Here is a 12,035-nt window from a genome sequence, read left to right on the forward strand (position 1 = left end):
CTCCTTCAGACTTGCTCGGCCCAAAGCTCACGTCCTAGGAATCAACACTAATCATCTGAGAATAAAATAATTAAAAGAACCTTTGTGCTACCCTGGGAGAGTTGACTTTTTGGACAGCCCTGCTTTAGGACTCAGCCATACTTTTTCTCCATACACCTCCTTCAAACCAAAGGAGAAACCACTACCTTAAGGCAGTGCAATTCAACAACTGGTGCTAATACTTTAATTTCATACACTGACAAAATTTCACTGTAAGCCAACAGCCTTGTGTATAATACTTACATAACATGTATAAATTCAGTTTATATATGAAAGCATGCGTGTTTATTAAGTGCACAGTATACAATTCACACATAAAGCTTAGCTCTCCTATGGTAAATGACAGCTTTTGAGGGGGGAAAATGAATCATTCTTACACAGCAGTTGTACCAGCAGCTTTGTTCCAATCAAGTTGCACGCTGCAAGCTCTGTAAGTGACGTGTAACAGTAAAGAATGATTTCACCCGCATATATACATATGTACAATACTGCATTCAGAGAATATTCATAAGGATTTTTATTTTGAAACAAAGAATATGACAGTAACCAAAATTACAGCAAAAACCTTTGCCATCTCCAAGAGAACAAAGACAAGCAGTAAATAACACAGGTCTTACAAGGAAATACATTTGTCTTAGGCATGTTTTTGCTCATTCCATTCTATTCTGTGCATTAACAATTTTTCTTCACAGATTTCAGGCAGCACGTTGTGTGTAGGAGGGATACAACAGTTTAGCCTGGGGGCTATGAACTGTTTTGTAGCCTCTAACGCTTCAGAAGGTGTTAGGTACAAGTACAGCAAGACCACATTCCCATTCACAAAGGAAAACTAATGAGTTCACATGAACGGAAAATGAGTGATGCATACTCACAGCTTAACCCAGTTTCACTTGGTCACAGACACAGAAGTGAGTCCAAAGCTCTTTCAAAAAGCATTTTTTCCACTAGCAAACATAGGTTGGTGACAGTAATCACACACTCCTGTGATAGTTAGGAAAGTATACTTAAAACACAAATTAATGCATGGGACTGGGGTGGCTCTCCTCACATGGCTTCCAACTCCATCCCCTCACAGTCAGCACAAACGATCCCATTCCTGGATTGAGTACTCTTTAAGCAGTTGTGATTTTTAGCCTCTGCCCAGAGAGGGCTGAACCACAATCTCACAGTTCAAAGTCAAACACTATTTTCCAACTCCAGACACGTTTGATTGACAAGATATTATTTAAAAACAAACAACAAACAGCAAAAAATAAAGCCTCGGTTACCCCAAACCTGTTTCTGCCACAATCTAGAACCTTGTTTTTTTTTTTATAAACAGACAAGAAGATTACTGGTTTATTTATTCCTCATTTTGCTACTTAGCCTTTTATTTCTATACTTAGTTCATGCCCAGAAATAGCTTTCAAGTAAACATATACTCACAGGTCTGCAACTTTCAAGTTCCTTCTGATCTGCATTAAATCCAGGATGTAATTAAGTCTTCATTATTAGGAATATTTTGTTTTCAGGGACCCTGCAGGCTTTCTAGCACACCAAAAACCTTGTTTGGACAATTTCAGAGGGCAGCCAAGTAATTTGGCAGAAGATGAAAAACACAAGGAGCCAGTAGGGCTGGAATAGTTTTCAATAATCTACCGAAAACAACTAAACAAACTGGAAACCAGCGGGGAAAGGAATTTTAAAAATAAATTAAGAACTCAACTTTAGAATTTGAACAGTGTTTAACAGACATGCAGAAAGTATTTATTTCAGACACTGCCAGAGACCCTCTTGACATTTGAAAGCACATCCCCCGAAAGAGAATGCCCTGTTAAATTTTTGCTTTTGAAAGAGAAATTAAATAGCAACCAGACCCTGAACACAGCAAAAATATACTGAATCTATATTCTGTGGAAGAGTTACATATATGTCATAGTATCGTTGTCACAGTATGTCATATACCGCTTCTCTAAAGGCAAAAATCACTCATAGATAGCAGAAAGGAAGGAACTTTCACTTTGCTCACTCAGGCTGAAAACATACACATCCCCAGATGGGGTAGCAGGCATCAGTTAATCATTTCATGTAAGAACTGAGATAATTAAGTACCTCTACCTCCACTCCTCTCCTCTTGCCTGCCATTTGAACACACCCTTTCAGCCGACTCACAGAGGACACCTCTGACATCTACAGCTTCCCTCTCCAGGAGCTATAAGGTGTGCATGCTTTCTCCCTAGTGCTGGATTTGGCAGAGGCACAGACTCGTTTTGGGAAGACAGATGTTCCAGATATGCTTGGCTTTTTCGGGTATATACACTGCCACTCAGCCTACTCATGTCTGAAGCATTTATCACACAAAACGCTACATTAAGAGCAAAGCTGAGAGGCTAAGTTAAGAAAGCTACATACAGAGGTTCTTTTTTATATAACAAATTGTCTAAACCCATAGAGAAACAAAGCAGAAGAGAAGCATTTAATTACACTTAAAACCTTAAGAGACTATCCTGGGAGTTGCAAAGTTCCCCATAGCAAGCTGTAACCCACAAAAAACTTCAAGCAGGATTCAACCTTCTGGGTGGCACTACTGAAGTAGGAACTCAGAGACTGCATCACTGATGGCACTGAAACTACAGGCTCACCTTAAAGGCTGCTAAAGCCTCAATGCTGCTAACTCTGGCTGGACTTTTCAGCAGTAGAAGAGCCTCAGTATTACAGTAGGGATGTCAGTTCTGTAGCTGGGTAGATAGTACACACGGTGAAGAAAAATATCAGAAGCACTGCAGTGAGAAATAATAATACAAATAAAAATAATACAAAAACAAAGAAGCATACTTTGTAGCTATGATTCATTACTTAAACAGCAAATATTCCATCATACAAAGAGAAACATCACTTTTTTCCTTTCAGTCACTCTTACAGCTTTTAACTGCGAGGAACAAGACATTATTTACTGTTCAGTTATACAGTGACCACAAGTTTTACAGGAGACAAATTATACAAACATGTAGTAACACAGAAATAAATGGAGGGGGAAAAAAAACAACACAACACGTAGAACACGTTTTCTGATACTCCACAAATATTCAGGAGGTTTAACAAACAATGGAATTTCTTCAGCAGCACTGTTCAAACTCATGATGAGGCAAGGATCTTCTTTACTTTGTAAAGGCACCATCTCTTTGTAAACACGTGTTCCTCTCATTTGAAATGAGAAAGCACACAAAATATTCAGGAGGCAATCTGTGCAATTGTATTCCATTGCCTGTGGATACTTCACTGTAGACAGATATCAATGGTCTTTCTTCCACTTTTCTTTCTCTTAAAAAAAATGTATTTTCTTCAATATAGTTAGTGGGAAGCTCTTTAAATCTCCCCAGAAATGCTTGATGAATCTACAAAAAAACATTTTCTGTCATCTGCCTTCCAGTCTCTATCAAGAAGTTTCAAGGCAAAAGAAACTCAAAACACATAATTGCAGTCATCTTGTTTTCAGAATTGTGCTACAGGCAGTTTCCCAAAAGGAAACACTGCCTTACATCAGAGACATTAAAAAAACAGTATGAATACCCTCCAGTCAAGCAGCTACCTACACTGACTTTGTAATCACACTAGAAAAGACTGAACAAGAAATTAACTACCTTTTGATTTCCTAGGGAGAAGATACTTCTGATCATGACTGCACTTTAGGACTCCAGATGCACATTTTGTTGTGCATCCTGAATGAACATTTCTTCCAAGAAAGAAGAGCACACAGGGGTTGGACTCAATGATCCCCAGAAGCCCCTCCAAACCCCTATGATTCTGTGACTCAGACAGTTCTTTGCTAGCAAAACGACAAGTCTTATAATCTGTTAAAATAAATATTCCATATGAAGTTCTACTGTTTATATCTTGGGTAAAATGAAGTGAGCATCTTCATAGCTCCCACCACACAACTGTCGCCAAAAATCACATACGTTTTGCTACTCATACACATAAATCCAGTGATTACACTAATATCATTCAGCATTCAACCAAAATTGTGCGTTTCCAAGCCATCTTATTTCAGGATTATAAGTCTGATTGGATTTTTAATGCAGTACAAGTTTCACGTTCTACCGGATTGTCAACTGGTACCTGCGGGAAGAAGAAAGCAGCAATCAGGGATTAAGCTGCTACACAGCCAAAGCCACTTTCAACCTCAGTATGCTTGTGTAACTATTGAGTTAGACTACAACTACATGTAGTTTACTAAAACTGCATGTAGTTTATTAGCTGGAAGAGACATTTATAGAAAGCCCTATTTTCGCTTCTCTTTTTGATTAAGAATAAAAAAAATGAACCAAAAAAAAATTCCACAGAATCAAGTATATTTTAGAGTTATACTAAGAAACATTCACTGCATATAGATGTTTATCACATGGCGGTTAACTCCCTTTTTTTTTCCTCCATCATGTCCAAACACAGGAGAATCTTGATAATCAAGGTTTGGAACTGGTGTATTGTTTTGTCCTTATTTACACAGGCAGCTGTTCTACATGTATTAACATAGGTAGCTCTCATCTGTGATAATACTGGGGTGAGAACTCCACACTTCTGTTTCAGTGGGGTTAACATTAATGAAGTTATGTGATAATCTAGCTCATTAACAAGGTAATGAAGGAAAGAGGAACAGTCAGGGACTGCTATGTACAAGTCATCACGTCCATCTCCATGACAACCCTAACCCAGGCTGATAAACCCATAGGCTGTCATACTGTGGGAATACAGCCACACAGGTTTCATGTAAAGAAGTCTGCTCCTGTGGAATCGACTTGCAAGTTTCTGAATCTTAAGTGCTGAGACTGTTTGCAGATGACCAGAAGCTGCTGTATTTGCAAGATGCCTTTATAATAAAAAAGGCACATAGAGGACCTTGAAATACCCAACTTCAGAAAGCTGTTTTCTTTATCAGAATCCAAAGGGTCAAGAAAATAACAGCACTGAAAGAAGTTTGAGGTGTTGGCATCAGACTCGTGACTGAGTTAAGTTGTAAAAGCTGCTGAACCATGGTCTTGGGACCTCATAAACAACAGGAAGCACAATGCTCACTCTCCCATAACTCACTAGGGTGCTCAGCAGAAGAATGACCTGGCTCCTCATGAAAACACACAATAAGAACTGCAGCATGTCTCCAGTTCATCAGACATTGAATTCACTTAAAGGGATGGCATGTATTTAAAACAAAACGTGTCATCTATAGCATGATCTCCTAAAGCAATATGGAAAAAGGTTTCACAATTTACAAAACTACATACAAGCGTGGAAAAAAAAGAAATAAATCCTGGACTCAAGAAGTAAGAGATGAATACTAGCCATATAAAAATCAGGAAAGTCTGGCAGCAGAGATTTCTTGTGGAAGCTAAGGAAAGAAACATATCTGATGGCAGTATCCCACACGGCTTTGTCATTACAAAGCAGCACAGAAACAGTTACACAGTAAGTTTTTGTCAATCACTCTCCTCTGTTAATATCACTATTTCAATAAAAGCCCATCATTCAAGTGTTGTAATATAACCAGTGTAGAAGAGTCAGCACTTACAGCTTTAACGTCCATATTCATAATCCCTGAATTCACATTGTGCCTTCGCAGATCTGATTTTATTAAGGCTGGGGAAAAAAAAAAAAAAGAAAGAAATAGAAAGTTGATTTCCAGCTTTGTAATGACATGCATTTCAAGGGCAACATTCACACAGTGCAAACACAAAGAAGCTGCTTTTAGCACTGACTCAAAATACATTTATTCTTTCATAATTTGAAGTGGTGACAATTGGAACTGGTTCCTCACAAATCACATGCAAAAAAATGACAGTAAAGGCTTTTTAGCCATGAATACCTAAAGCAAAGCTCAGTGGTTTTGGCACTCCCAACACACTTCCAAGTACCAGCATGTCTAAATCGCTGCTACAGTTCAGGCATAAAAATAAACATTTCTTACATTTGAAAAACTGCACTTACCAATTTGCTTATGTTCACTATCCTACTTTTAATCTGCCACAACTTCAGGACAAGGCTCAAGAAATGAGTGATAAATGGTTGTCCACCTATTAGCAACTTCAGCCTTAAAACAAAGCGTGTGTACATAGCAAGTAGGTAAAACTTAAAGCAAAACATAACCTGCACTTATTAGTCATTTTGGTCCTCAGCCCAGACAGGAAGTCATTTACACACATATTCCAAGTGCTTCTAACATCTCAAAGAACTCCACGTTTCTACATTTAAAATAAAACATTACTTACATTTCTGCTTAATTACCTGTTAAGATAATGCCCACAAACAGCCAGGCACAAAGAAAGATGTTTCCTGCACGAGGACTGTAGTCTGTTGTAAGCTTTCCTTGAACAAGCGTAAAGACAATTCCAAATATCTACAAACAAGTCACTTCATCAGTACCACACAGAAAACAATCATCAGTTTCAGACCACGCCACACTGAGCCAAATAACAACTTTATGTATATATATTTAAAAAAAGACTACAGCAACCCAATGGAGACCAAAGCCAAGAAAGACTTAGATTCTAGCAGGACAGCCTGGCTCAACCTTATGCCCCCTGGATAAATCAAGTGATATAACTGTAACCTGTGCCGATGCATTGAGGAGACCCGACGACGTGCCTTCAGACTCCGGGTACGTAATTTCCACAGCAAATTCAAAGCCGAGTGGGAGATAGCCTGTCATGAAGAACCTGTCAAAGAATAAAAAATTATGAACTTATGAACTTATGAACTTATAAAACAAGATGATGGGGATGGCTTTCATCTGTTACTATGGCTATGAAAATCAAGCACCAACACCTGGTACTCTGAATTATCTGCTGTTGTGAACTGATGATTTTCAAGATCTAACACAATTCAACACTTGCTTCACCTGCCAAATAAACCACATCAGTAAGCTACAGACATGGATTGAGAGCATGGTGGCAGAACATGCAGTAGGAACACTGAGTTAAAACAGTCAAATACTGTTTCCGAGCAGAACTTCAATTACCCTTCTAGCCTCCTTTCATCACTCACCCAAGCACTCCTCCAGTCACAAACACCACTATAAGGTATCCGAGGTCCAGCGTGAAGGTAAATACCACCATCCCAATGAAAGAGAGAATATAAACAATCAAAGTCGTTTGCCTGCAATGCAACAACAATAAAAATATAACATTTTAAGTATAAGGCCATAGCACATCGCTGAAGCACAGAAGAGTAACAAACATTATTTACTCTCCTGCTAACAACTGACCTTCTACGATTATGAATGTGTTTCCTGTAACTCTAACTTAAATACATTGCACGTTTCAGTGAGAAGACATTCCTTCACCAACTCCTTCTTACCCCAGTTACATGGCTGCCTCATTCAAGGCCAAGAAAACTACTCAGACTCACAAATAATTGCACAAGAAAACAATACCTCCAAGCTATTTTAGTGCTCCACTGTGGTGCACCTCTTGGCCATTCTGCAGCACAGTCCATTACAAAAAGATCAAAGCAGCAGCAGCCAAATCAATTTAGTGATAAAAATCAGACCAAGAAGCACGTCAAAAAAAATAAATAAAACATTTTAAATCTGGAATGAGGGATGTAATCCAAAACATTAAAGCATCTACAACTCACTTAGAAGCCAAAAGGCATGCAGAAAATCTACAGCACTGGCATCCTATAGGTTTCTATGGTGCTCACATGTGAGAATCACCAAGGGAGAACTCTCCTGCTGCCAGCAGCACACTGGAGCACTGCCCACTTCTGGAGGGCACCTCACCACAGGTGATGGACCCAAGAGCTCTTAATCTAAAAGAGTTCTGCTGTATGGTCACCCCAGAATGAAAGCCAACGTTATGCTTCTTAACAGGCCCAGGAGCAGTACAAGAACTGGGAATCCTTCAACCGGATGCTTCACAAAACACAGGAGAGCAAGTTTTGAGCCTTTATGCTTTCCCTGTAGAAGGAACCTGCTGGGCCTACCTGGCCGCTACATGAGGGACACACAATACTTTTCTTGATAGCACTACACTCCCTGTAGAGACAGGAGTAGATGGAAAACCCCTTCAGGTCTTTGCCTTCTCCACAGCACATCCTATCTCATTTATTTTGGCCAAGAACCGGTAACAGAGCATCAGACTTCTACCGTAACCTCTGAAACTCATCTTCATCAGGTTGCTAGAAGATCAGGGATGTGCTGCATTTTATCATCAGTTCACCTCCACACTTGCAGTATTTTTCTCACATAATTGCACCAGACTCCTACCCTTAGCCCCATACATGCCTACCCACACTTACTTGTATGTTTTAGTGTAATCCAGCCACAAACCACAAATAATCGAACCCACCATTCCTGCCACCACCAGTGTCAAGCCAATTCTCCCAGCGTTCACTTCTTCTCCCTTTCAACAAATATTTATATGGTGCTCATTAATAACTTGTTTCCACTCAGAGTCAAGTTCAGACCTCTTGGCAGACATAAGTGCAAACAAACATTCCTATGACTCCCACAGCTGTATGATGCAAGAAACTGTATGGGGGGGTACAAAGGAAACCAAATCTAAGTAACAAACACCATCACCTCTGCAAATATAAAATTAAAAACACAAAAACAAAACAATACTTACCTCATAATGAGTTACTATCATCTGGTTTAATAATGTGGAGACAGAATAAAATGTTCCAGTCATAATTCCTGCAACAGCAAAAGAAGAGCTTCAGTCATCCCACGTCTAGCCATACAGATCTGACACTGCAGATTTAATCTTTTGGCATTCAAGACTCAGACCAGAGGAATAACCTTTTATCTACCACGAAAGATCTTTCCTCCAGACTTATAAATGGCATTTTGAATACTGTTGGGTTTTGCAGTATAGGCTGCTGAATACGTACTGGTTTGACATTCCCTCCTTCAACCAAAAAAAACCCACAACAATTAAAACTCACTGTGTGTTTGGCACACACTGGAACTGCTCCGCCAGACAGCAGCCAGAACCACTTACCATAGCTGATCAGCAGAAGTACAAATGGAACATTTTTGATCAAATTAATAATTGACTGCTTGTAGGAGTAATCCTCAGGAGGCATAGCTTGCAGGAGTGCTTGAGAGTGACTGGGAGGGTATTTAGGCTTCTCCTCAAACACTAGGGAAAAACAAAGAAAAGATTTTCATCTGTCTTTACCAGAGTCATGCTTGTTTCTTTCTTGAAATATGAAGTGTTCTAGTGCAATACATTTAACAAGATTAATTTGTCTTTTTCTAGTACTTCCATAAATACATTCTAGATTTTTTCATGCAACAAAAAAAGTCATGGCCAGAATGGATGTGTTAATTAACTTGGTCACATCTCACTACTACCAGCATATGGATAGAGACTGCCTTCATCTGCAACACGTCTAGACCTACACATCTGAATTGTACGAATAACAGAAAGAATTTCCATTACATCATAGCATCCTCACAGATCCTAGCAAAAACCACGTGCGTCTTGAGAGAGGTTGCTCCATGAGAAACATGACACACGGTAAAGTTTGTCTCCTTACCCTGACACAACAGATAGTGAACACAAGTAACCTGAGAACAGGTAAACTCAACTCCTGTGGGCTGTCAGATGCCTGAAGAACAATGACATAAGCACTCCCTGTGGCCACAGTATTTTCATGCTGTAAGAACAGAACTTACCAACTCCTGTTAAGAAGAACAAAAGTGTGGATACTATTGCTGTTCCATAGAACATGATGCTTATATTATGTGCCATTAGATCAATATCATCAGGGGTATTTGGAACCAGAACAGGTGGCAACAAAAAGCCAATGGCAGTGCCAAGCTGTAAAACAAGAAAAGAAACAAGAAGTCATTTTCCTGACAGTCTGGGTATATATATATATACAGCATTTGAAAATGTCAAGGAACAACAGCCTTAAATTATTCTGCAACTTGTCTCTGCTGCTCCTACAAAACTAGGCTGTATTCTTAAATGCTAGAACAAAGACTTAAAAACCCTGCATCTATTCCAGGTTAAAATAAATAAAACTTCAATGACTGTCAGAGTAGCAAACTCACCCCTCAGAGGGCACTCACAGCAGAGGTGTGCCAGAGGACTTTCAAAGCAGCCTTTGTGTATTCGCCTTATAAATATTTCCCTGCTTTCCCCCTCCGGCCCAGCCATCAGATTTAAGCAGTATTCAGTGCTCGGTTGAAGAATTCCTTTCTTTTTATCCTCACCCTTCAGTATATAATGTTCATAAGCACAAAGGACAATATTTTTCTTAATGTATATAGAGGGCTTCCCTTTCCCCATCAGCACAACCCTATGCAGTACACACAATTGTCCCATGCCACCGTTTTTCACCTTCTCCATACAGAGAGCTGCAGTACAGAGAGTACACTCAGAAGACCAAGAAAGAGCCTGGTATGCCCCAATCTGAGAAACTACTTTTGAAAACCTGGTGTTCAAAACAACCCTTGACAGCCACACTCTCAGAGATCTGTGTTTCAGCTGCAAGTAAGCAGCACCTCGACAGAACACGCGTGATCTGGGACGGTCCCACACTGCTATTTCTCTCCTTCACCAGCATTAGAGCGACGCACAGTCCCAAACCCGGTTTCAGCACTAGCTGGGGGAGCTCCCGAATGTGCTCCCACCAAATGGAGGCCCCAGCAGCTCTCTGCCACTGGGGAGGACTGGTGAGCATCTGGAAGCGCAGAGATGCAGCTGACAAAGAAACATTAATACTGATTCTGGAAAGCAAATGCAAAACTGTTGTTGGACTTCTAAAATATTATTATTAATAATAATTTTCAGTTCAAAGTGGACTGCTGACTTTTCCAGAGAAAGGCAGAGAATGAACTGTTGTGGGAAAGCAACAGAACAGTTGCTAATACAGAAGTTGATTATAGCAAGAACCTTAACCTAAATACTACCACTAATAATCCAAAGTGTACAGTCATAAATCATCGGACTCATCAGACGGAAAACACAACCTCTATTATCTCAATAAAGCCACACCTGAGACCTCAGCCTGCACCGGTGACCTTGGTGGGAGCCCCCACAGAGATGGGGGCTGAGAACAAGTGGACAGGAAGGAAAAGTGAAGCAGCGCTTCACCTCCACCTCACCTGGTTGCCCAGCACGGCCACGGAGCAGGCGGTGGACACCTCGGCGGGGCCGAACCAGACGGAGGCGATGCGGGAGGGCAGCCCCAGGATGAAGACCTGCGCGACGGCGCACACGGCCTGAGCCGCCATGGTGAGCGCGTAGCGGCCGGGCGCCAGGCTGCAGCACTTGAGCCAGGCGCCCAGCGCGTTGAGCCCCGCGCCCAGCAGCGCCGTGAGGCGCAGGCCGCGGGCGTCCAGCAGCCAGGTGGCGGGCAGGATGAGCGGCACGTAGGCCACCATGTACACCATGGAGAGCCAGTCTATCTCCGTGAAGGACACGCCGTAGAAGTGCACGAAGACGTTGCTGAGGATGCTGTACTGGATCCACTGGAAAGCGTTCACCAGCGAGTAGCAGCTGAAAACGGCCAGCACCGCCAGCCGCCGCCGCGACACGCGCGTCTCCGCCCGCCCGCCCGCCCCGGCCGCGGCGCATCCTCCGGGGCCGCCGTTCTCCGCTTCCTTGCCGGGGAGGAAGCCGTTGTGCTGCGGGGCCCCCAGCATCTCCCCTCTCTCTCCTTCCGCCTCCTCTTCCTCGCTGCCGTCCTCCACCATCTCGGCCGTCTCCCCGCCCAGCTTCCCCTCAGCGCGACTCTGCCGGCGCACACCGCAGTCCAGCCCGCCGGCGCCGGGCAGAAAGCAGCCTCGGGCAGCCGGCGTGGGCGACGGGAGCTGGGGCGGGGCGGGAGGCGGAGCCGGGAGGGCCACCTCCCTCTGCGGGCGCCGGGGCCTCGGGGTGCGGTGCTGCCGCTCCAGGTGTGGGGCGTTTGCAGCGCGGGAAGGTGCTGTTTCTGTATCAACGCCCGCTGTCGTTCTGGACAGAGCAGTCCCTATTTATTCCGGCTGCTGAGTCGCATTCTGGGCGGTGTTG

The 12,035-nt window shown here is 42.2% G+C and overlaps 1 protein-coding gene across 2 annotated transcripts; it reads right to left on the reverse strand.

The window, feature by feature from the left end:
- Positions 1–1,987: 1,987 nt before the first annotated feature.
- Positions 1,988–11,807, reverse strand: FLVCR1 (FLVCR choline and heme transporter 1). 2 transcript variants are annotated; one of them, XM_065747267.1, is made up of 11 exons: positions 11,129–11,807; positions 9,692–9,836; positions 9,012–9,152; positions 8,637–8,704; positions 8,308–8,411; positions 7,054–7,164; positions 6,620–6,725; positions 6,295–6,406; positions 5,582–5,649; positions 4,076–4,137; positions 1,988–3,413 (listed from the first exon to the last, which is right to left on the reverse strand). In XM_065747267.1, exons 1-11 carry the CDS (start codon positions 11,717–11,719, stop codon positions 3,341–3,343), a joined length of 1,581 nt encoding a protein of 526 aa, XP_065603339.1. In that variant the 5' UTR covers positions 11,720–11,807; the 3' UTR covers positions 1,988–3,340. The 2 variants fall into 2 exon arrangements, with proteins under 2 accessions (XP_065603339.1, XP_065603257.1); XM_065747185.1 differs by lacking the exon at positions 1,988–3,413 and having other exon boundaries at positions 3,429–4,137.
- Between the last annotated feature and the right edge of the window lie 228 nt (positions 11,808–12,035).

Source organism: Cyrtonyx montezumae, unplaced genomic scaffold (genome assembly GCF_038088225.1).
Source record: "Cyrtonyx montezumae isolate F1298 unplaced genomic scaffold, pur_monq_1.0 scaffold_0, whole genome shotgun sequence".
NCBI lineage: Eukaryota > Metazoa > Chordata > Aves > Galliformes > Odontophoridae > Cyrtonyx > Cyrtonyx montezumae.